A 27510-nucleotide genomic window follows, 5' to 3' on the forward strand; every position below is an offset into this window, starting at 1 on the left:
GGAATCTGTTAATTTATATAATATAAAAGCTTTTATAACAAGGCATATTTAAAAAACAAGACCAATTTACTTGGCATTTCTGAATTTTGAAGCTGTGAAACTGTCCTCTTGGCCCTGAGCACAAAAGCGTAAGCATCCAGAACAATCTAACTTTATGCGCACTACACCCCCTGTAGACTACAGACCCAGAAACACAGTTTAACATGCAGGTGGAGAGAAAAAAAAGTAGGTCTGGTCTTATTACTTATGCACATGTCCCATGTCCTCAGCATTAGATTCATTAATAACATGCACTTAGCATTTTATTGACAAGGCAGCTGGGAGAACTAACACAATGCACAACAAAGCCTGTGATTGGTCATTGCAAATGAGCTGTTCCATAACTAATTCCTTCTAAAATCAATGCATTTGATGAGCACCTGTCAGAGTTATCAGTATGAACTTACTAACATCTCAATCAAGAGATTACAAAAACACACAAATGGCTTCAAATGTACAGTGATGGCTTTCACATACCAGATGTGCGTTCTTTCTAATTTCTGATAGTCTTTGTAAATAGGGACCAGTATGTTTCCCTGTTTCTCATGTTATGTGATTTATTTATATAGTCAATTATCATGATACTATCACCACTTTGCAGAAGGTAATTTGCTTCCTGCAGTGGCTGACCATGCATTTAACATCTTGGCCTCACAGAGAGTCTCATGCAGTGTGAACCCAATGAACACAACTCAGCATGTCTCTTTTCATGGCAGCCACAGCCGCACTGCCTGCATGGATCATCTCTAGAAGTATTAATATCAAACTTATTAATGATGTTTAACAGGGTGATGTCTATTTGAAGACGTGCTAACAAGCTTGCTTTGAGGTTTCTCTCCAGTACTGAAGGTGGCACTATTAAAATTTCATGACAAATTCCATGACTGCAAGAATCCTGTGGTTGGCTGTCAGGGTCAGCAAGGCCTTCTCTGCTGGCCTATCAGAATTGCTGACTTACATTTTTAATATATTTTTGTTATGAATATGTATTAAATTCTTCCCAATTGTCCATTCTCTTTATTTCATAGGGTTTCATAGCTCCTAGATGCAGCACACCCACACCCGGGTGTCTGTATATGGATTTCTATCCAATCAGATTTCAGCCGTCACAGTACGTGTTGCCATGAGGCCAGAACTGTGATACCTGCAGGCTTTTTTTTTTACAACAAAAATCACTGCAGTCTTTATTTTTTTTTTTTACCATTAACCAATCAGACTCCAATATGGCCATGCTGAGACCCTCCAGCAGGCATCAAACATGTTGCCATAGTGCACGCTTGTTAGAGCTATCAAAATGCATCTGCTGCAAAGTCCACAAGTTCAAATAGATTTGTGTTGATTTAACAGCTGTTAATGTACGGACATTTAAAGAAAAGCTGAACATCGCAAGAAAAGGTCAACCAAAACAATTCAAAATAGTCGTCAAGCTTTTTCATCAGCCATTCATACTTTTGCATTTTCTTTCTTATTAATAAAAAAATTATAATTTGTGACTATGAAAAGCTGCTCTGAAACAATGTTCCTTGTTAAATTTGTCAAACAATTTGAATTGAACTGAGCAGAATCTCTGCATTACTTACACTGAAGTCTTTACATGGAACCTTTAAAACAAAAGAAAAAGACAGAGTAGCAACATAGCAACAGATTTCCGCCTGCTGTGTGTGTGTAAATGGTTGTAAATACGTTACATAACTGCCACTTTGGCTCCAGCGTATCATTCGTGGAGTCAGAAACGGAAGACGAAAGAGTAGCCGTTTTCCAAAAAGAGCAGAATGCACTTGGTTCTGCCCTTCTTTGCATCTTGTCTTTTTAATCCAGTCTTGTTTTCTCAAGTGCCTGCCACTTCGAGCTGTAAAACACTGTGGCCTTTCTAAAATGAAAAGCATTTCGGATCAGAATGCATGCCTTTAGGCACAGAGCAGAAGGACATGTCAGGCTTGAGTATAGTGTATGATTCAGGGCTATGAAAAGAAACTACTAATAAAGCTTTGAACCTCCTGAGCTTTAGAATGAATCATGCGGGTTATAAATTGGTATTCAGATTCGTAATGCTTTATATTATCCCATATCTGGCAACTTAAATGTCAGGCCTATATTAATTAATGTTCTGAGAAGCTATAATTGACGAAAGGGAATACTACATTTACACTGTGTTCTTATCTGAATCATTAAAAAAGACTGCATATAGATATGTATGACTTGATTTGCTGATACAAAAGTAAGGCACATATGGGTGTGTGTTGTATATTCTTGTGATTTCAGGGAACATATTATGAACAGGAAAAAGTGTAATGTAAAAGAGGGGGAAAAAATAAGATAAATGTGTGATTAGACTTCCTGTTGCAATATTTAATTAGTTCAGGACCACTCAATGCTTTGTGGTAAATGATCTTACTTTTCTATTGTTATATAATTTGATTTTCAAATGTTATATGCTTTTACATCTTTTTTTCTTGAAAGGAATAACCAGCTGTCTCGCAGAACTTAGAAAAACAGTAATGGTCTTTTAAGGGAAAAGGCAGACACCTCTAGCACACTGCATTTAAAACAGATAATTAACTGATAAGAAAAATTAAAGGATTAAGGATGGTTTTACTGATCATTTAAAAATTCTTGATTGGTCTTAAGAGGCCTAATGTGTGCCCAAAAACATTTGAATCATCTGAACCAGTAATACTAGGCCTTAAACACAGAGTGTTTCTCGCTTTTTTTCCCCAGCATTCTTTGTAAACTCTACAGCCTGTTGTGTGTGAAAATCCCAGGAGTTAAACATTTTTATGAAATATTCAAATCAGTCCATCTGGCACCAACAAGCGTGCCCTGATCAAGGTCACCAAGATCATACTTTTCCCTCATTCTGGTAATTGTTGTGAACATTTGTTTTGCTGCAGTAATTTTTTTTACATTGCATTCAACTGTATGATTATACATCATGTATAGCAACAGTCCCCAACCTTTTTTGCGCCACGGACCGGATTAATGTCGGACAATATTTTCACGTACCGTCCTTTAAGGTGTGGTATTTTCTAAATATAATAATAAACGTGAATCCATTGTGTTGTTTCATGTTTATTTTGCTAGCTTGGGGGTTTGAATTTAGCGGTAATGTATTATGTGTTAGCGGCAGGAGCAGCCCCTTTAAGAAGGTAGGGGATGGAGGTAAGACGTGACCGAGGCAAGTATCTTCACATGCATCAATAGTAAGTCATAGACAGATGTGGCGGAGAGAATCCGGTATTTTTCCTAAATAAAAAATAGTTTAGAATCAGATAATAAATAAAACTGAAATATTGTAAGTTATGTATTCTGTCTGTGCGACCAATTGATCCACGGACCGGTGTAAAGTATGTCAAGTTGCATCATACAATAGCTCAGAGGCTCTGTACACTATGTAAATATCGGTGTATTTAATGCATTTGAAGTGTCCTGTTCTGAATTTCACTATTTAATAGTAATTGTATGTTATTGGTACTTCAATGGGAAGCACACATATGTATTTCTGGCTAATATACATAAATTGCAGCTATTATTGGCTCCACGCTGATAAAGTTAACAGTCTGACCTGGATTATAAAACAAGTTCAGCTCTATTCATCATTTCAGAGCCATGTTTGGAATTCCCATGCACTTTTCAAGGTTTTTTTAAGGAAAGCAGAGTCTCATTCCACAGGGCCACTAGGACAGATCGAGGACAAGATAGATAGATAGATAGACAAATAGACACAGAAAGAGACAGAGACAAAGAGAGAGAGAGAGAGAGAGAGAGAGAGAGAGAGAGAGAGAGAGAGAGAGAAAGAGAGAAAGAGGGAGAGATTGGTACTCTGCCAGAGAGAGATGAGTGCCAGTCTTCTATAAAGGCATTGCTGCATTTTAGCCCCACACATCCTCTCCTGTGGAGTGTACCTAAACACAGATATCCTGTGTGTGTGTGTGTGTGTGTGTGTGTGTGTGTGTGTGTGTGTGTGTGTGTGTGTGTGTGTGTGTGTATGTGTGTGTGAGAGAGACTGTATGAGTGTGGTCTAAAAGAGTGTGTGGGAGTTGTTTTGCATGTGTAGAAGGTAAATGGCAGAGTTCAGTCCAATGCTGAAGGTGGAAAGGAGGAGGACGGGCTGCTGATGGGGAGGAAACAGCCTTAAGGCTTCGCACATTTATATCCCCACGTTACCCTACTAGGACATATGCACGCACACACACACACACACACACACACACACACACACACACACACACACTTTCTCTCTCTCGCTCTCTCTTTGTCTTACTACTCTTTGTGTTACTATTCTTGTGAGGACCATTCTTTTTATTCACTGAGAAATGATATCTTTTTTGTTGTTGTTATTGTTGTTGCTGGTAGCCCAGCCATTAGGGTTGCACAAGCTACTGCACTCTTAGTGCCAGTCCCAAACCTGGATGAATGGGAAGGGGTGCATTAGGAAGGGCATCCATCATAGAACATGTGCCAAATTAACAATGTGGATCAGAAACCTAAATTTATGCCACAGGTTTTGTTAGCCAACAGGGTACCGGTGGAAATTGGGCTAATGTTGGCCGAAGGAGGAGGAGGAGAGGAGGAAGACGTCGACAAAGACAGCAGGAAATGAAGAAGTGTAGTAGAGTGCAGGTTAGAGTGGGTACTTTAAATGTTGGTACAATGACTGGTAAAGGGAGAGAGGTAGCTGATATGATGGAGAGGAGAAAGGTAGATATGTTGTGTGCTCAGGAGACCAAGTGGAAAGGTAGTAAGACCAGGAACATTAAAGGTGGGTTTAAACTATTCTATCATGGTGTTGATGGAAAGAGAAATGGTGTAGGTTTGATCCTGAAGGAAGAGTACAGTAAGAGTGTATTGGAGAGCAAGAGAGTTTCTGATGAACGTGGAGCTGGAAGTTGAAGGGGTGATAATGAATGTTATTAGTGCTTATGGGTGGGTTGTAAGGTGGAGAAGGAAACATTCTGGAGTGTGTTAAATGAAGTGGTAGGAGGTGTACCTAGGAATGAACAATTGATGATTGGGGCAGACTTCAGTGGGCATGTAGGTGAAGGGAAAAGAGGTAATGAGGAGGTGATGGTAGGTGTGGCCTTAAGAAGAGAAATGTGGAAGGGCAGTTGGTGGTAAATTTTGCTAAGAGGATGGAAATGGCAGTGGTGAATACATATTTTAAGAAGAAGGAGGAGCTTAGGGTGATGTATAAGAGTGGAGAAAGGTGCACACAGGTGGACTATGTTCTATGCAGAAGATGCAACCAGAAAGAGATGGGAGACTTTAAGGTGTTGACATAGGACAGTGTAGTTAAACAGCATCAAACAGGATAATTTATCAACTACTGCAGAAGTGATCAAGGTGATAAGTGATAAGGATAACAGCTAGGAAGTGACATCTGGAAATAGAAAGGAAGACAAAGAGATGTGGTGGTGGAATAAGGAAGTGCAGGAAAGCATAAGGAGAAAGAGGTTGGTGAAACAGATTCGGGATCGGCAGAGAGATGATAAAAGTAGGCAGGAGTACAAGGAGATGTGACAGCAGGTGAAGAGGGATGTAGCAAAAGGTAAGAAAAAGGCATATGAAAAGATGTATAAAAAGTTGGATACTAAGGAAGGAGAAAAAGATTTGTACCGCCAGGCAGAGGGACCGAGCTGGGAAGGATGTGCTACAAGTTAGAACAATGTGTTGACTAGTGAGTAGTGTGTGGTAAAAAAGGTAAAGGGAGTATTTTGAGCAGTTGATGAATTAGGAAAATGAGACAGAGATAATGTTGGATGATGTGGAGATGGTGAAGCAGGAAATGAATAGGATTAGTAAGGAGGAAGTGAGAGCAGCAATTAGAAGGATGAAGAGTGGAAAGTCGGTAGGACCAGATGACGTACCAGTAGAAGCATGGAGATGTTTAGGAGAGATGGCACTGGAGTTTTGAACCAGGATTGTTAAAATCAAATTTTGAAAGGTGAAAGGTGCCTGAGGAATGGAGAAGGAGAGTGCTGGTACTAATTTTAAGAATAAGGGAGATGTGCAAGACCTGCAGTAACTACAGGGGAATAATGTTGATCAGTCACACTATGAAGTTATGTGAAAGAAGAGTAGTGGAAGCCAGGCTAAGAGTAGAGGGTACCATCTGTGAGCAGTAGTATGGTTTCATGCCTAGGAAGAGCACCACAGACGCATTATTTGCTTTAAGAAAGTTGATGGAGAAGTATAGAGAAGGTCAGAAGGAGTTGTATTGTGTGTTTGTGGATTTAGAGAAAGCGTACGATGAGGTGCCGAGAGGAGTTGTGGTACTGTATGAGGAAGTCAGGTGTGGCAGAGAAATATGTTAGAGTGGTGCAGGACAAGTATGAGGACAGTGTGACAGCAGTGAAGTGTGCAATAGAACGGCAGACTGGTTTAAGGTGGAGGTTGGATTGCATCAAGGATTGGCTCTGAGCCCTTTCCTGTTTGCAGTGGTGATGGACAGGTTGTTGGACGAGGTCAGACAGGAGTCTCCATGAACTATGATGTTTGCGAATAAAATTGTTATTTGTGGTGAGAGTAGGAGCAGGTTAGGAGTAACCTAGAGAGATGAAGGCATGCGCTGGAGAGAAGGGGAATAAAAGATAGTAGGAGTAAGACAGAGTACATGTGTGTGAAGAAGACTGAGGGCAGTGGAGGGGTGCGGTTGCAGGGAGAAAAGGTGGAGAAGGTGGAGGAGTTTAGGTATTAACAGTACGAAGTCAAGAAAAGAATGCATGCATGGTGGAGTGGGTGGAGAAGTGTGTCAGGAGTGATATTTGATAGAAGGGTTTCTGCAAAAGTGAAAGGGAAAGTTTTTAAGACTGTGGTGAGATCTGATATGTTGTATGGTTTATAGACAGTGGCATTGACTAAAAGACAGGAGGTGGAACGGAAGGTACCACAGCTGAAGGTGCTGAGATTTTTATTGGGAGTGACGAGGATAGACAGGATTAGAAATTAGTTTGTTAAAAGGACTGCACATGTAAAACCTTTTGGAGACAAGGTCAGAGAGGTGCGATTGAGATGATTTGGACATGTGCAAAGGAGGGGCATAGGGGTACATAGGTAGAAAAATCCTAAGGATGGAGCTGTCAGGCAGGAGGAAAAAAAGAAGGCCAAGGAGGAGGTTTATGGACGTGGTGAGGACAGGGTAGTATGGTGGTGAGGTGGTGAGGGCGGATGATCTGCTCTGGCAACCCCTAACAGGATCAACTGAAAGAAGACGTTGTTGTTGTTGTTGTTGCTGTTGTTGTTGCAGTGCCTGAGATATCTGTCAGGACTCTGCATGCTGGTGTGGTTGTATTTTCTGTGGGTGACTATGTAGAGACCTGAAACTAAAACAATGATGTACAACATGAAACAAAACAATGCACAAAATTATCCACTCTGAAACACACTGCATCCACTGGACTCTGTGCAGGTAGGAAGAGTTGGATGCATTTAGCTTCAGCAGCAAGAGTGTATTTGAGCAGTGGCTATATGAGTGTGATTTGAGAAATGTTAAACATAATACAGGGTGCCAGGGACAAATAGTCTCTCACTCACACAGTTTCAGTAATCACTGGTCCGGGTTACAGTGGATCCGGAGTCTATCACAGGAACACTGAGTGGGAGGCGGGAATACAGTCCAGCTGGTCCATCACAAGGCACCAGGCATACATGCATTTTCACCTAGAGATGTGGGAGGAAAATGAAGAACCCAGTTCTGCACAGACAGTAACCCGAGCTCAGGACAGAACCAGGGACCCTGGAGCCGTGAGGCAGCAATGTTACTCATGGCAATTCCATCATAACCTTCTCATATCACCAGCATAAAAGTCACATTTTATTATTCATCCCAAGTCTAATTATGCGCTCCTTCAGGGCCTTCTCTTCTCCTAGATACAACACACAGTGTCTAGCTCTGCCATGGTGAACAAGCAGGTCACCACACTCCACATTCAACTTTTTCACACAAAAAAAAACGTCACAATGACTTCTCCACTTCACTGCATTAAAAGTAAAGAAGTCAAAAAGGTCTATTTCAAACATCACACCAGTAATAGATGTTTTATGCTAAACAAGGTCAGCATTTTATAAAATGCATTATTTGACCCTTCAGCTTTGCCTTTCAAAAACTGCTTCTGAAATTACGTTGATCTAATTCGAGAAGACAGGCGCACTCTTCAGAATTTGGGAAAGGAGGCCTTGCTGTACTTTTACCTAAGGTATATGTAGTGTTAAATGGGATTCCACTCTAAACGGGGTGTAGAGGACTGATCGTTGCACTCTGAAGAGAACAGGTAAATGAGCTGTCACTTTTAATCTGCAAAGGAGATATGCTGCTCTCCTTTGCTTCACTTTCATTCTTCTGCTTCTGCTCAGATCTTCTTTTCATCCCATCCCTGTCTGGCCTTGGACTGTACCTTAGGTATTTCTTACTGTCAATCATTTTCCTCCAAATTTCTTTATAAAAACAGACAGGTCTATGCTACACAGTCCAAAATAGAAACGACTGTCTGGTAAAAGCTTCCTCTACTCAGTTAGTGCAACTGAATATGTATTTAGATTTAGAATTACTGGCACCCTTTCAGAAAATGATATATATATTTATTTATTAATGCCTGATTAATGCAGAACTCAATTACACTAATTTATTCACAATGTCCTTTTTTTACTCAAATATAAAAAAACAAACAAACTCTAAATTAAGTCTAAAATAATTACTAAACATGTATTTTACTGATGGGCCACATTTTACTCGCGATTAAATATTTTAATCAAATAACAGCCCTAACGTGTAAGACTATAAAAAAAAATAATTTTGGAGACATATTTGAATGTGTGATCAACATTAAGTTTCATGGATACAAATAAAATTTTTTGTACTGATACCCCCCCATCCACCCCATTCCTAAGTGAGGCAAAGCCATTTTTGTGTGCAGTTGCATGTGCTTTTTTAAAGTTTTTGAGTAGTAACTGTACATCATAAATGTTTCAATCAGTTTTTTTTTTATTTCCCTGTTTGTGAGGACTGAAAACATTGCATTGTTTCAAGTAGCGTTTCACTGTTTTTGTTGTGCGTTGGCTGGCTTGAAAACAGGCGAATTCGGCAGACATAGTTTGTCATGACATAAATTGTTATTCTTTTTTCTTCATCAAAAAGATGCTAAACAATTTAGGACATTTCGTCCGTTAACCTGCAAGATTTCGAGCTCCTGTGGAGTCGACAAAATCTAACTTGAACACCTGTGAATAGAGTTTCACAGCTTTTTAGTAGTCTGTTTATTGTTCTCGTATTTTCCCATCAAGAGACTGATTGAAAGCATCGAAACTAGGTGGGTTTTTCACGTGATTGCGGCAAACACAGTACAGTTAAACCCCTGCGAGTTTGACACATAGCTTCCACAATGTGCTTCCCGAGGAGCAGGATGACCACAGGTAAAATAAAAAAAATTAAATAACAGAGCCACTTTAAATCATAGGCTTAAAGAAGGCACAAGTGCAAAACTTTACTATGTGAACTGTTCTGCGTTGATTAGGGTCAATCAATATGTCAAGGTTATTAAATATTGCATATGGATTCACCACCTTCATCATTATCATACATCACCATCAGTAATCACCAGAGATTGTCTGTTCATCCTGGAACTTCAGTTCATGTGGAGAAAAAAAAAAAACGTAAAATAGCTAAACAAGATGTATGCATTACAGTTATATAATAATTATTCATGGAATGTTAAGACAGAAGAAGGTATATAATCTATTAATAATATGATATTAATGAGTCAAACACTGATTGATATCTATTACAATTATCATAAGCCCAAAACCATCTTTTCAACTACTTAAAAAAAATAAGGCCACTGGTGTTGTGGCGAGTTCGAGTCAGGAGATTCTTCTATAATTTTTATCCTCAAAATGTTCTGCTTGCTGTTGAACTGATGCTGAACTGTATGTTCGTGTTAAGTAGATACCACCAAGCGGCAATCAAAACAAGTTCAAAACAGCGCTCGCGGTAGCTTTCAGAGTGCTTGACCATTTACGTTTTTATTCACTCATAAATAAAAAGGAACGACTGCTTTTGCAAAACGGGGTTGAGTAAAAAGTAAGTTATCTGACTTTGAAATGTAGTGAATTTAAAGTAAAAGTCTCCCCAAATGGAAATACTTCAGTAAAGTACAGATACGTAAAAAGGCTTCTTAAGTACAGAAACGAATTACACTTACTTCTGTACTGTCCACCACTGGTACTAGATATTTTTACAAAATACAAACTACAATATTCATTATATTCAGCTGCTGCAAGAAATCATGTAAGCGTGCTGAATTCTGGCTGAACTATATACAGAGGAAGAGTGGGTTGGATGTAATATAGTAGACCGCTGACCCAGAAAACAGTGAGATAAATATTCACCAGTGAGAGCACAATGTGATAGAACTGGAAACAACATCCTCCAAAAACATAAATGTTGATGAGTTCTTTGCAGGTTAGTAGCAGTACGATTCAAAGCCAAAACAATTCCACTTTTTCTTGAATGGAAAATATGAGATCAATACTTGGATCGTAAATGCATGATGTCAACCTCACAGGCTTGGTTTAGGTTGTGTGTTCTTCTTGTGTGTAAACGTCGAAACAAAATAGGAGCTTTAGAAAAGTGGGAGCCAGAGACAGAGAAGACATTGATTTTGATATTCTGAATGAGTACTAGCCGACCGATCTCCAGGGATGACAGGAGACAATAAAGGAGCGGAGGCACATAACAGTGTCTACAGCAAGCGTACGAGTTATCTAAACTGTCGTTAAGTTTCACAGCGGAGTTAAAGCGGCACCGTCCAGCTCTCATACTGAAACAAGAGAGACGTGCTCAGGCATTAAAATGATGTCTGGCAACAAGCCAGTCTATCGTCCTGAGGAAATTAATGACTGATAAATAAGAATGTGTTTTGATCAGTGGTGAATGGCAACATAAATGATGGTAGAGCAGCTTTGTGAAATACTCAATTCTGATTAGTCGAAAAGTTCTTCTTCTTCTTCTTCTTTCAGCTTCTCCCATTAGGGGTCACCACAGTGGATCATCCGTCTCCACACCCCCCTGTCCTCTACATCTGCCTCTTTCAAACCAACTACCTGCATGTCTTCCTTCACCACATCCATAAACCTCCTCCTTAGCCTTCCTCTTTTCCTCCTTCCTGGTGGCTCCATCCTCAGCAGTCTTCCACTTTGTCTCTAAAACATCCTACATGCACGGTCCCTCTAATAAACTCGTTTCTAATCCTGTCCATCCTCATCACTCCCAATGAATTGGTCGGAAATTTGTTGATCCATTTTCTTAAAATAGATACAGACAGTGGGTGTGGTGAATTTTATTATCACTTCTCTAGTAACAATTTCTTCACAGAGAAATAAAATGAAGTGACTTTTAATTCAAATCTAATAATAAAGCAGTTAAAATTGTTGTTTTTTTATATTGAACAAAAAAATACGTACAGTATTGTGTGTCACTGTTCCCAAATTGCTGTACTACAGGAGGTATAACACACTTCAGCACATCACATCCTGATTTATCCATGTTTTACAGTGAACGTTGATTACTCTTATACCAGGTTTATCTTCAATAACTTTTCCCATTTAAATGCTGAAATAACTTTTTGGATTTGGATCATCTCTGAACATGGCCCATGCTGAATAATTATTTCAGACTTTAATTTAAATTATATTACTAAGCCCATAAGGGGATCGTAACCTTGCAGGCTGTGTCGGTTCAATAAACGATTTCTTCAGCTAAGCAAAGGATATTTAATAAAATCTTCATAAGAAAAAAAAGCTTCTTAATTGAAAACTGTAATTATGGACTTTCGCCACTACACAGTAATTATAAACTTAGAGCCGATGAGCAAGACTGCAAGCATCAAAACAGAACATCTGTTCATTTCAGTACAACAATAAAAACAATCATGTTGTGTGTTGTGTTGTGAGGTTTAAGAATCACCGCCTGCAACAACACACACCACCCAGAAAATAAGCTCTTTGTTGCTAATTAGGCTGAGCTCCATGTAGTTTAAAAGACAGAAAGGAACCTCAAATCTTAATGTGTGCGCCGTACCTTACAAACTGCCTGCTTAATTAAATGCTGTTATGAATTATTTAGCTCCTGATGAGAAAAAGAATAGAGCCGATGAATAACTGAGCGCAGCGGTTCCCACCAGGAGCAATGCACTACACCTCTATTAGCTTAGCGTTGCAACCCAATTAGCCAGAAACAATTAGGCTTAGAGGTACTGGGACGGAGCTGGATAGGATTCTGCTTCTATTTCTTTACGGCTAATACCATTTTAGTTTGGACTAAATTAAGAACTTGAGGAAGCCTTCGATAAGCAAGTCTATTATAGCATTTGCTCATGGTACTAAATTGGTCTCCCCTGATGTACAGTAAACTTGCAAAGGGGCTTATGAAAACACCATAACAATTACATGAATAAGCTCCTCATGTCATTCAGGTAATACATAATCAATGCAACAGAAGCTCACTTAATGTAATAACTTTAATTTTTAAATACTTAAATTTTATTTATGACTTCATTTTAAATGAGGGGAATACAAACCACAAGCTAGCATTTTGTTTTAGCTATTTATATTCCACTACACCATGACCACCCTTGTTATAACATATATAAGGCATTACATTACATAATATATTTTGTTCTCTACAGGAAACACTAGCTAGCTTTAGTTTCGAAGCTTACTATGGTTAGCTAACTGTAGTGAACTGTTTCTAATTTTTAAAAGGATTTTGAATGGATTTCTATTAATTTGAACTCATATTTAACACATTGTAAAATAAATCCTTGTAAATGAAGTGGTTGCTTAGTGGTTGAAGCTCTGGGTTACTGATGAGAGGGTTGGGGGTTTAAGCCCTCTTATTGCCAAGCTGCCACCCTTGAGCAAGGCCTGTTACCCTTTGTGCTCCAAAGGTACTGTATCATGGCTGACGCTAGCTGCCAACATTGCTGGGATAGGTGAAGAAAGAGTTTCACTGTGCTGTAATGTATGTATGTACCTTTAGCTCATTTATGATGTAAAATAGTGAAAGTGAAAATAAGCTTTTGCTTGGTTGTTTCTGTTTTTTAGAAGCTAACAGCTAACTAACTGACGATAATGACTAATGACTGTATGTTTACCGTGTATGTGGAATAGTGGAAATACAGCAACAATCTATCAATTACAAACAGAATCAATAATTTGTGTGTAAATATTTCAATAAAAACCTGGAGACCAGATTTAAAATGAGCTGCCACTAATATAAGCATAAAAAGTAATTTTCAGTCCTATGTAATATATACAGTAGGCTTAGGCAAGAGTTAGGAAATTTAAAAAAACTTTCTTTCGGCTTCTCCCGTTAGGGGTCGCCACAGCGGATCCTCCGCACGTTTGATTTGGCACATGTTTTACGCTGGATGCCCTTCCTAACGCAACCCTCCCCAATTTATCCGGGCTTGGGACCGGCACTGAGAGTGGCTGGGGTTGGTTCCCTGACCGGGAATTGAACCCGGGTCGCAGCGGTGGGAGCGCTGCATCTTAACCACTAGACCAGTAATATATACAGTAGGCTTAGGCAAGAGTTAGGAAATTTAATGATAATAAATCATGCTACATCCTAAGGACTATGAAAAAAGTACCCTAAACCTCTCTACAAGGTTACAAATTGATATTTTTTCCCTGAAAGCATGATTAATTTCCATTAAAAGTGATATTTGTTAATACTGTGTGCCAAACTATTAGTAATGAGTTGCATTAGTACAACACATTTTCGTAATTGACATATTCTCAAAATTAATGCCGTCTTGCTTAGCACAGGCTGAGGCCTGAGTTCTGACTATGTAGTGGTGAGATTGGCATTAATTACACACAACAAACAATGCCACAATGTGTGTGTGTGTGTGTGTGTGTGTGTGTGTGTGTGTGTGTGTGTGTTGTAAGTGAGACACAGTTCTAATGTCGATTCAGTGTTCAAAAACAAGCACACTGCCACCAGCCCACACATACATACAAAAAAAGAGACAGAGAGACAGAGCGAGAAGAGATGAGATGCCTATCATTATTTCCCTCTTGAACACCTTACTATCTCTGACCGTTATGTAATCACCCTCTGCTTTAAACTCACACCAATATCTAACATTAAACACAAGCACAGATTCCACTAAAGATAGAAGAAAATTAATATCCGCAGTCATGGAACACTTCAAGATGATCTAATCTGAGAGGATCCTTTAGGGACAGGATTTAGTAAAGGAGCAGATCTGGGGGGTTCATGGTTAAAGAGTGTTTGGTTTTACTTAGAGCTGGGCAAAATGTACTATAAATTGAATTGACACAAAATTTGATTTTATATATATATATATATATATATATATATATATATATATATATATATATATATATATATATAAATAAAAGATTTATATAATTTATTTTTAAGAATAAAACACTAGAGACTATAAGATAGATTAATTTTTTTTTATTTGAGCAAAAACAATATAACCAAATTTGAACTGCTGTTTTTGGACTAAAATTGCAATGTGCAAACTTACTTTTGCTAACGAAAGTTTTCTTGTTATTTTTAGTAAAACAATAATCAATACAACATTAAAACCTTTTTTCAGGATTAATAAAGTGAAAACTTTTACCAGTCTTTACAATTTCCGGTTATTCTAGCAAAATAATGTAATATAACAAAATATATCAGGGATTTGTAGAGTGCAAACCGCAGACTTAAATCACTTTTTATAAAATAAATAGTTGTCATCTAGTTGTTTTTTAGTAAACCAGTTGAATATGAAATTTACATGCTAAAAAAAATCAGATAGGTGCCAGAGGGCATTTTACATGTTTTAGCAAAGAACACAAGCCTGTCTACTGCATCAATGTATTCAGCGATAAAACGCACCTCAGCATCAGTAGTATCTTTCCATCGAGGCCAATACTTATTATATGGGATACACTAGGAAAATGTGCCCGCTATTTTAGCCGGGGTTTTGGGGCTGCCTCTGGCTTGTTTAGCTCGCAGTGCCACACATGCCTCCCATTCAACAACGTACTTCTGTTTGTGGTGCTGAAATAAATTAGTTGTGCTACTTCCTTTAGTTGTCACAAACCTCAGACAATGTTTTACAGCAGGCTGTGGCTGGATCAACGTCTGAAGTTGCAAATGCAAACCCGAATCATTTCCATACGACTGAAGAAACCGTGCCTCTCTTGGAAACAAGCTCTTTGGTTTCGTCAGAGCACGCTGTCATGTCGTATTTCGTATTTCCCCAGTGTAAATGGACAGGAGGCGGGGCTTGCTGTGCCAAACCAAAGTGAAACTTTAAAATTGATTTTCGTTTTTCAACGTCGACATAACCCATAAATTCTAATTAATCGATAATAACGATTAATCGCGCAGCTCTAGGTGTTCTGGGATGTATGAAAGGTGTTGGAATTGATGACATTGTAGGAACAGAATGCTCTTCAACTGACTGAAAACCTTCCTAAATTCACTGCATTCCATACTGCATTCCAGTTTGCAAACAACTATTTAGTTAAATGTTGTATCCGAGATTAGTATTAGTATTATGTTCTTCACATAAAGAATATATACATTTAGTGCATAATATAAGTAGGTAAACTGGGTCGCAGCTTGGGTATTTATAGGCCACGCACTTGGTATACCTGCAACACACCAAGAAAGCCCTCTCTGCAAAAAATAAAATATTTCAGGAAGGTAGCTCTGGCTTCATCATGAAGGACATCAGTAGAGTAGCTCCTTAGCAGTTTGCCAGCTAGTTGAAATAATGTTGGCAGTGCAAATACATGAATGGCACAGCATGTCTGTTACAAACTCTATTTTTTAACCCTTAAAAGGGGTACACTTTAGTATAATTAAATTCAATTAAATTCATTTTTATTTGGAAAGCACTTTTAACAATGAACATTGTCTCAAAGCAGCTTTACACAGATAATGTGGTGATTAAAATGTTCTTTATAAGTAAGTTTATCTCTGATGAGTGAGCCGGTGGCGACTGTGGCAGGAAAAAAAACTCCCCGAGATGGCATAAGGAAGAAACCTTGAGAGGAACCAGACTCAAGAGGGAACCCATCCTTATCTGGATTGCACCGAATGTCTATTTATTACATATATATACACGATGTTGCGGGGTGCAGTGATGGTGATCAGTAGCAAACTATAGTCCTGAGTCAGTGTAGCAGACTGTTGACATTAACTACAGTCCAAATTCATCCTCAAACTCCCTTTCTATAATCTAAGGTGAAGTGCATGTTGTGTTTTTGTAACTCTACCATCGTGCTGCTTGTCACTACAGCATTAATGACCTACAATGGTACATTGAAATGATGAATGTTCACTTTAAAGCACACCCCTTAAGAAAACTGATTGTCTAGCTAGCAAATTGTCTAGTTAGCAAAAAGTGCGACCAGATAGTATATACCCTAATTCAATCTTTTGCTATGTTTTGTCACTTGCCTTCTTCAGAGCCTGTCTACTGAGTCTCTCTGAAGAAAGATTGTGATGTCTCTCAGAAAAGAAAAAAGAAAAAACAAATTCTAGGATATGATGTATAATTTGCAGGCATCAGGAACGTGCTATAAATATGCAAGAGATGAGGAACGTCCAGGAGGGATGTAAAGGTGCTATATATTTATCACATGTACTTTACAGTACAGCGATGTTAAGAAGCTGGGGTCAGACATGATACAGCGCCCCTGGAGCACTGACGGAGAAAGGCCTTGCTCAAAGAGTGCCAGCTTGACGATATGAGTGCTTGAACCCCTGGCCTCCTGATCAGTAACCTTAAGCCTTAACCACTGAGTTACCACATTCATAAAGTTATCCAATCTGTCAGTGTGGTGTAGCAGCAGAGCCACATTTGAAATTATGCACATACAGGTCGAAAGCAAAAGTAAGAACAAATGGAAATTCTCAGTGATTCTGATTGTAGCATGGTTGTTGGTGTCAGACAGTATGACTTAAATATTTACATAAATCACTGATCTCATGAGATAATCATATACATGCAGCATATATATTATTATATACATGTAGCATATTATATATATTTATTTATTTGTATTTATTTTTTCTCTAATAAATTGATTTCTTTGGTAAAGCCTGTAGCTCAGAGTAAAGATTCCTGTTCTTGGCTGACAGGGATGGAGGAACCCAATGTGCTATTCTGCCCTTGTAGCCCATTCAACTTAAGGCTCAATGTGTTGTGTCCTGTGATGCTTTTCTGTTTATTGCAGTTGTAATCAATGGTTATTTTAGTTACTGTCAGCTTCCTTTCTCAGTTTTTATTTTTCAGTTATTTTCCTCTGACCTCTCTCTAGAGAGCTCCAGATGTTTCCGCCTGAAGAACTCGCATATATAGGATTTTTTTCACACCATTCTTGCTACACCAGACACCAGACCTCTACAGTTTCTGGAACCCATCAATGTCACAAAGAAAGCTATATTTTCTACATTGCAAGAATGAGAGGTTATCCCTAATAAAGGAACACTTATACAAAATATTTTGCACACACACACACACACACACACACACACACACACACACACACACACACACACACACACACAGCATCTCTACGATTCCTACCCTGAATTCACTATTAAATAATTATCATTTCTTGTAGAAAACAATTATGTTTCCAAGGGCTTGCTTATTTTGACATGCTAGTTATGTGAGAAATTATTTTTGCAGTACATAAACATGGCAAATGGTACATAAACATGGTACATAAATGTTTCCATGTTCTACTTCAGCAAAGTCACACAAACATCACAGTACAAATTAAAATCCTCCTTTTGCTGTTCTTTCACTCTCCTCACTTCTTCAAGATGGCCTGATCCATTGACAGAAGGAGCTGCTACACTGAGTTGCCTGCTTTAGCACACTTTAATTTTTGACCACACAACTATTTTTTTTTTATAATTATTATTTATTTTCTCAGCATTGTACTGCAACCAGCACATGAGCATGATTAATACCTAGAATGGTCATCATTAATGCTGGTTTCTTAAATGATCAGTAGCACTAGCTTTAGTCATCTGCATCTGGCTATCCAACCTGAATCATTTAAAACTCTATTTAAAAACATTTAGCAAGTACCTATAGTCAAATATACATTATATGATTTGCATTACCTTTTTGCAGGCATTATAAACACACAGACAAAAATACTTAACTCAATTAATGTAAAGATTTTACATAAACACATTACCATTCTATCAAGTAAGATAAACCTGGTTGCCAGACATTGTGTTTGCACTTTCTTTTGTACTATAACATAAGTATTATTCATATTTGCTTTCAAGTCTTCCACTATCTAAAAGAATACTGTACTTCATTTGGTCACATTTTTGGCTTACAAATTTTGTTAATATAAGAAAGACACACACACACACACACACACACACACACACACACACACACACACAGACATATATATATATATATATATATATATATATATATATATATATATATATATATATATATATATATATATATATATATATATTTGCATGAAGCTTGGGAAATAAGATGATTATTGAATGGCACCTCTTTTCTTCTCAAGCATTTCTTTTATCATATCCACTCAAGTTTCCACTGATTCTGATTAGCTTAAATATTTACAAAAACTGCTGCCCTCCTGATATAATCATATGTATGCATCATATGACTTATCACTGATTCTATACAGTGCAACCTCAGTACTCGTGGGGGTTACGTTCTATGACCCCTCGTGAGTAACAAAAAATCGGTAGTGGTTTGCCTTTTGATTGTTACTTTTTCAAGGGGAATTGTACATCTATTGTACTGTAAACTCAACAAAAAAATGTGAATTACTTGTCATAAATGTTTTATTTACTACTTTAAATGAATAATAATAAATTCGTTTTTTCAAACATTTCTACGTAATTTACTAGTACAAACTCTGTTTTAAAATGTTGCTCCGAACTTTCTAGCCACTCGCGGTTTCATCGCAAACTATCAGATTTTTTATTTTAGATGATTTATATGTATATATATATATACATACAGTGGACCCTCGCTACTCGTGACCTATAATCATATTCATGCAGCATATTTTATATATATATATATATATATATATATATATATATATATATATATATATATATATATATATATATATATATATAAAGTATGCTGCATGTATATGATGGTCTTTGCTTAGGCCTGTAGTTTAGAGTAAAGATTCCTGTTCTGGACTGACAAGTGTGGAGGAAAAACAATGTGCTTTTCTCCATTCACCTCAAGGCTCAATGTTGTGTAGCACTAGGTTTCAGTAGAAACATTGTCTCATTTCACTGTTTACTGCGTCAGCTATTTACGGTTGAACTGACAATAAAAGCTTCTTGACTTAAGTTTGATGACAGCGATGTAGCGAGCCATCTTATATCCCTGTGTTCCCTTATGTCTGTGTTACCTTCTGGCTCTCTCTTACAGTTATGCAGTGAAAGCTACAGTAGTCCCTACTTGCACTTAAATTATGCTGCACCATGTCATTAACTATATATTATATAGCAATAATGATAACTAATAATGCATTTTTTCTCTCCCTGTCACCTTCTCTAATGTCTCTAATGCTCTTTCTCTCTCACTCTCTCTATCAAGTTAAACATGATCCTGTCTCTTTCTTTTTTTTTTGGACCTGCTTGATTCATCCTGATGCCCTTCCACTGAATAAGGTTTTCTAGACCTGCTGAGAATGGTTCCACCTGAACAGTCTAAAGATCCATGAGGTTAAACTGTGGCGGGTTAAACTCATGAAACTCCTGAAGATGGATTTGTACCTCAATTAATAAAAACAATATACCACAGTGGGTTAAAGCTGCAGTTGCAATTAACAGTGTAACATTCAAGTATCCATCAATTGAACAATTGATAACATCAATAATGAACTATCAGGAATTGATATTTAGTGTTTCTGTTATCTACCTAGATATGTATGTTTTCACTTTTAAACCAGGTTCCTCCTAATGTTTCATCTTCATACCATCTCAGGTGTTGACATTGACAAGAATTTATTAGGAATTTAAACATTTTACATTTACATATGTTATATATTTATTTCTGTGAAGCTTCTTTGGGACAATATCCATTTTGCTATACAAAAATAATTGGATTAAATATCTTGTTTATGCTTATGAACACACTTTTTGTTCATCTTTTGAAATGCAAAGAAAAAGATGTCTGCATATATAAATGTAAAGTGCACTAAAAGTATATTGAAAGTGTCAAATACTTATTTCCCCACACTGTGCACACATTCACACACAACCGGAACAAGAATACTAAGAGGAAAATCACATAAAGTAGATGTGAGTCAACATGTCTTTTGCTCAGAATCAAACTGGGCTCTTGAAGTTATAAGTCAGAAATGCTACCTGATCAATTTTGCCTCCAGTTATAATAAACTGTAAGCCTGTAAGTAATGTACTGTATTTCCATAAAACAGTAATATGATGAATATTTTACAGCATGATTGTAAATATACTACTGTGTTGTTGTTTTTTATGGCTGCTTCATCACCTACAGTACGTATAGTATTATACTTTAGAACACATTGCATTATGGGCATTCATTTGGTCATATTAAAATTCTAGAATCTTCTATTTTTGGTTGATATTTAAATAAACAAAAGTGGTTGGAGTGTGTGTGTGTGTGTGTGTGTGTGTGTGTGTGTGTGTGTGTGTGTGTGTGTGTGTGTGTGTGTGTAGTTTATAAGCCTTTGAGAGCTTCGATTAGGTTTTCCCTGTGAGGAGGATAAATGGGTGTAAAAGTCCATCATCTCTGGAGCATGTTTTTATTCATAGATCTATTTTGTGTCCTCAAATAGTTTGAACTTTGCATTTTGGCAGGTTCTGATTAAACAGTTCACTCTGTTCTCAACTCTTAAATCACTAACACTGAGATATTTCATCTGTAAAAGTTACCACATACTGTATGATCTGATTGATCAACAAATAATATTTTCCAATTAATACTTGTTCTTCTGTCTAAATATACGTATACTGTTCTAAATATCACAATTATGCTACCTGTAATTATTAAATGGTATAAAAGGCAGTAACTGCACTATCCCACATTGTAAAAATGCAATACATTACTGTAAGGAACACAGTTTGATACTGTAAATTCCATGATATCAAATACTGTATTTGTTAATAACTGTACAATACTGTAAATGCAGATTACAAGAGTAACAGACACACTTGTGTGCCTGGCAAGTAGTCCTGTCACAATAAGTGCCTGGCAACCCACCTGCCATATTTACTTTCGTTTTACACCACTACTTTTTACAGTGCAACAACTAAGAATGGTGTGGGATTGTGTGTTTGTTACGCCCTTATGTACTGAGATATTACTAAATCACAAAGGGAACTATTGATGAAGCTCCTGAAAGCCAAACTGACCGTACCCAATTTATTCTTGGATGAAACAGAACTAATTGTGCCTTAATTCTGTTCAGTGATACAAATTAATTCCCAGTCTGACACGCATTCAGGTTAGAAATGTGCTCTTGGCACCACAAAAGGTGATATTACTTGCAATTATTATATATTCATAAAGTCTAAAAGCGAAAGGGGCAGAGATTTAAGGCCCTGTTAAGGTATGAGTGTATACATTTCTGAGTGTATGACTTTGGATTGGGTTTTAGAGCTAATTAAATTCCTCATGCTTTACAAACAAGTCCATTCAATGTTTCGTTTAAGTTCAATTGTCCAATTATATGCATGAAAACTAAAAAAGGGTAGTAAAATGTAAAAACTGGGAGAAGGAACAATCTAGAAGAGCTGCCAGCCTGTGTTTACTTGGTCATCAGGTGGCTAAAAGAAAGAAAATACCAATTGTATTCCTGCAACTCAATCACTAGGCATGAGACTTAACCCTCTCTTACCCCTCATGGCTATGTAACAAGCAGCTCTTGCTTTAACAAGTTCTTTGGACAAAATCAGTGCAAAAAAAATTACCTCTTAAAACTTTTTTGACATGTTGTACATGCAAGACAGGATTTTAGTGACATTGCTTTTGAGGTATAATGGGACGATTTTATGTGTCCCCAGTGAAGAATCAAGAAATTACTGCACAGCCAGATTCCTGTTTCCTCTCTGCCTCTCTTTTATTCTGTTCACACATGCTCTTTTTGTTAAATGTTTTCAGCTGCTGCACAGATTAAGCTTTCCAGGAAGAAAAACGAGTATGTAAAGCAGGCGGAGAAAAAATCAAGAGTCTGAATGAACGAAAATTTAAATGCAGTTGCACATCCCGAAAGCAGGAACTTGTGATTCAATTTCTTTGTGGTGAAAGTGGTGAAGAAGCAGGACTTTGTTGAAAGTATTAAACTTAAAGGGCTACGTTTCTACATCAGCGTAATTTGCTGATGTATAATAATGAGCTGGTTAGCAAATTTGTTACACTTTGCAGGTACTGGCTATTTATTATACTGACTAATTGTAATAAAACTGAATATTTAAAACTACATCATGGAATGAATGTTCAAAGTTAATTACAGTTAGACAAGTTAGAAATTGAACTCGGTACTATGTGACCCACTTCTTGTTTTCCCACAAAGCTTTCAATTTAATATTATTTCGAAGTGAACAAATACAGATACATATACATTCTGTCTATCCCACAATGTGTCAGTATCTACAATAGTAAATATTAAAGCACATTGTAACCTTTGTGCAACTGATCATTCATTTCATATATACAGTACATGTGTGTCTGTGTGTGTGTGTGTGTGTGTGTGTGTGTGTGTGTGTGTGTGTGTGTGTGTGTGTGTGTGAAAATAATAAAATCATGCTTTACTTCATTACATTTGTATAGTTAGGGAATAGATATGCACGTGAAACAGCCAGTTGCAAGACGAAATCTATTAACGCACTCTTTTTGATATGTTAATGTTTCTATAGCAACAGCTCATTCATGAAGACTTGTATGGCAGAAGCATCACATAATACAAGACTAATAATAAAATGTGGTCCTATTCAAACATTTGAAAAAAAAAAAAAAGACTATACAAACTATAATTGTCGATATGGGAAAGCATGCTGTAAGGAGAATTTTTTAAAACATTTAAGTCTGAAAGTCTTTTGGAACAGCCAGGACAAGTTCTCCCCTTTGGAGACAGCATAATGATTTCTGGTCTCTCGGGTAACATGACGTGGGAAAGTCTTATTAAGTTCAAGTGAGAGACAAAAAAGAGAGGCTGGTGAGGGAATCTGAGTTCATAGCTGTTTTACAACTTTAAAGTAACTATTAATTGATACAAATCTTCTCAATCCATTCATTAATAAATGTAATATGAAAGCTGCAGTGGAATGAAAGTAAAAGAGCCTTTTGGGTAATACTAATACTGTTAGCAATGGGGAAGTGGTAGCTCAGTGGTTAATGCTCTGGGTTACAGATCGGACGGTTGGAGGTTTAAGCACCACCAAGCTGCCGCTCTAGGACCCCTTGAGTAAGGCCCTTAACTCTCTCTCTGCTGTGTTGGTACTGCATCATGGCTGACCCCAGCTTTCTTATAAACTGGAATATATGACAAAATAATTTCACTGTGCTGTAATGTACTTGTGATAAGAAAATGTCTAGTATGTACTACTTTATTTAGTTTTTCACACACATTACAATAAAGATGTCCCTTAACCAACATCTACACATACAGTATAGCGACTCTGATCACTGATAACTTCCAGTGATATGATTTACAGTGAGTGGTGGAGACTAAACTAAAATGAAAGTTCTATGATCATAAAATCTAGTGATCTCTAAAACTATGATTATAAAATCTAGAACTCCTTGTAGAGATTAAAAACGCTGTATGCATGAATGCACTCTCAGGGCATCCAAACTTACAGAAGTTTCTGTGTGTAGATGCCATGTTTCACATACACAGACACACACAAGCACACAGACACACACACTTCTCTAACCTTGACAGCCTCTCCATGGGTGACCCGGTCAAACACCACGTCATTGACTCTAACGATTTGGTCTCCCACGCGGAGTCCCTCTCTTTCTGCTGAGGAGCCCGGCTCAACCAGAGACACGTAGATGCCCACGCCGTGCTCCGCGCCGCCGCGGATGCTGAACCCGAGACCCTCGTGGCTCTTGGTGCGTTGCAAGGTCACGTGACGCGTGTCGTCTTGCGCTGTCCCTCCGGCCGCGGTGCTGAACTCCGCCGAGAGCGCGAAGCGCACGGAGGGCGGGCGCACGTGGGCGCTCGTTGCGGCGTTCGCTTGGTTTCCCCCCGCAGAACGATGTGCGTCCACGTCGGACGTAGGCGGCTCTGTTTTCAAGTACAGGCCCTCGGACGTGTACTGGTCGAACAGCAGCTGGTCGGCGCGGGGGAGCACAAGGCGCAACATCGGCAGCAGTTGGCGTTTTCCGGGCGTATCGAGGATCACTCTGAGCGTCTGCACCAGGTCGTAGACGTTGCGCTTGGCGTGGTACGCGCTCAGGCAGTGGGCGAACTGTTCGCGCTCGGGCTCGCTGAGCAGCACGTGCAGAGAGTCGTGCAGACGCTGGACGTTCACGGAGAGAGCGCGACTGCCCGAACCCACGGAGTTCGCCCGCGACTTGAACGACACGCGCTCCAGCTCCGAGCTCATCGCGTGCGCGCGCCTAAAACAGACACCGATTCCCTATTCGGTGCACCAGTAAGAGCCAAATGCAGGAGCAGTCCGAAAGTCACACGAAGCTCAGTGTCCAAAGATTCAGAATACTCAGAGTGCACTTTGCAGTGTGGAGGGAACACGGAGGAGGGGGTCATTTCGGATACGATGCGGAACAGACGCGCTCACATCTCGGCATGATGTGACTCGTGCTGCGCTTCGTCTCCAGTCTTACAGTTTTACAAAATACTGCACGAACCGCAAAGGAACCTACAAGACTTTAGAAGGCAGTAGGTAGTAGTTTGTTTAAGATCTTACACTCATAACACAATGCAGAGTGAATTCTGATCATATTCTCATCATCAAATCGAGCAAGTGAATAAACCCGGTTTATAAGGTCAGTATTGGGTGATTATTACACCCCCCCAAAAAGAAACAAATACTGAAACCGATCACCTTTTTATCAGTCGGGAACAGAATTATATTTTTAAATAGATCCATATATTAATACTAAAAAAATAATAATATTAAGTGAAACGATCACTGGGTATAATGTAAAGATTACTCACTTTACCGATAATAGATGCCTTTACGCCTTTACGCAAACGTTTCCCGGAATATTTTAATAACTTTAACGACACAAAATAAAACTCTGCGAAATATTTTATAAAGTGTTAATTATAGGAGCTGGAGGCTGAAAGTTGCTGATAAAAGCCACGCGATCCCGAGAGAAAGAAGAAGAAATCCAATCCCGTCAATTCAATCTATAAAAGAGCCGCAAACCGGTACAGAACTTCCCCCCGTGTTCCCAGTGTTCAGCACTGAAGAGCGCACCGGAACCGGAGAGCGCGCGCCCACTTGCCCCACGCGCGCTCGTACCCCGCGCTACTTCTCTCCTCCATAATACGAAGCCGGAGGAGCGGCGGCGGCTCGCGCAGATCCACAGGAAATGACGACCACGTATCCTAGCGACCAAACGAACACTACACAGTAAGAGCAATAAAAAATATATATAAATATAAACGGAAACGTTTTGGAGCACGCGGCCGAATCCGGATTAACTTTGCACTCCCTAGTCATGTGCACTACATAGTGGATGAGATTCTGACTTCCAACGCGTCCTTAATGCGCACTTTGTGTCAGAGGCGTTTAAGATTGAGCCTGAGTTATTTTTAGATCCTCAAGGTTTACCTCGGGAATGACGCGCATCAGGTCTTAAATGGCCTCGATTACGCGATTGATCCAGATTTAGTCACACAAATAATAAAAAATAAAAAACATTTTATATATATAAAGAACTCATTAGTTTACCAGTGTACAAAAGGACACAGGGACATAAAATGGAGGCAGAGAATAAAGAGAAAAAAATTAACATTTACATATGTAAAGAATGCAATCAACTATTAAATACTAACTATTTAAATTAATTCAGTTTAATTTGAATAGAACTATTAACAGTGGACGTTGTCCCAAAGCAGCCTTCTAGAAGATAACTAAGTTCTAAAATATGAATATCTATGCTAAGTTTATCCCTAATGAACAAGCCAGTGGTTACTGTGGCAAGGAGAAACTTCCTGAGATGAACCGATCCTTATCTGGGTGGCACCAAATGTCCATTCATTACAGTTCCATCATTGTTGAGGTGTTCTGTTCAGTGATTGGTGCTTAAATGTGGAACAGTACATGTCAACTGTGTTCCTGTGCCGTTGTAGTAGACTGTTTATATTAACATTTAAAGGCTCTGGCATGGAGGAGTTGGTGTTGGATCTATGATGATCTCAAATGTTAAGCCTGGTTCCACAACGCCAACTAATTGTATAAGACTGTAGAAAGGACATTACTCATAATCACACACACTCTGGTACTCATGTTTGGTCTTACTCACTCAGTGTTTTGTATTGTTTTAAGATTTATGATATCACCCAAATGAGGATGGGTTCACCTTTTGGGTCTGGTTCCTCTCACGGTTTCTTCCTCATTTGTCTAGGGAGTTTTTCCTTGCCCCAGTCACCCCAGGCTGTTCATCAGGGATAAAAACACATCATTTACTTTACATTTACATTTAATTCGGTCTCTGGTGATCTAGTGATTAGGATGCAGCGCTCTCACCCCTGCGGGCCTGGTTCGATCCCCGGTCAGGGAACCAACCCCAGCCACTTTCAGTGCCAGTCCCAAGCCCGGATAAATTGGGGAGGGTTGCGTTAGGAAGGACATCCAGCGTAAAAACGTGCCAAATCAAACATGCGGATGATCCGCTGTGGCAACCCCTAACGGGAGAAGCCGAAAGAAAGTTTTTTTATTTACTTTACATTTAATTCTTAAGTTCTGTAAAGCTGCTTTGAGACAATGGCCATTGTGAAAAGCGTTATAGAAATAAACTTAAACTTGAACTAGAACTTGAATCACATTTCAACTCCATCCTCAAATTTCTGGAGTTGTTTAGTAACTTCATGGATCTTTAGGCTGTTTATGTGGACCCATCCTTAGCAGCACAGAGTGGTCTCCGATTGAAAATAACTTCATTTAGACCTAGAGTGAATCAGGCAAATCTGGAAAGTAAAAACGGACAGGATTGCTTAGCACTGAAACCTCTGGAGTATGAGTCTAAATCCACCCCTATTTTATTCCCTTTTCAGATTGAGTTAGTTTAATAAGAGATGGCTAAAAAGTTTTGTTGCTGTTTTTAAACTGATTACAGCAGATGTGAGTTTTTCTTTTGGTCATGTTATTGTTTTTTCATTATTATATATCATATTTTGGGAACTGGCAGTGATGAATCTTTCTCCTCCTGAAAAGTCCTT

The 27510-nt window shown here is 38.5% G+C and overlaps 1 protein-coding gene across 1 annotated transcript in view; it reads right to left on the reverse strand.

Annotated features, from left to right (window-relative positions):
• The window catches only part of whrnb (whirlin b), an 87784-nt gene extending 61084 nt beyond the window's left edge, over positions 1-26700 (reverse strand). The window contains exon 1 of the mRNA XM_046842118.1: positions 24029-26700. Coding sequence (XP_046698074.1) covers positions 24029-24706 — 678 coding nt within the window. The 5' untranslated portion in view covers positions 24707-26700. The remainder of the gene's footprint in view (positions 1-24028) is intronic.
• Positions 26701-27510: the final 810 nt, after the last annotated feature.

Source organism: Silurus meridionalis, chromosome 27 (assembly GCF_014805685.1).
Source record: "Silurus meridionalis isolate SWU-2019-XX chromosome 27, ASM1480568v1, whole genome shotgun sequence".
Classification (NCBI taxonomy): Eukaryota; Metazoa; Chordata; class Actinopteri; order Siluriformes; family Siluridae; genus Silurus; species Silurus meridionalis.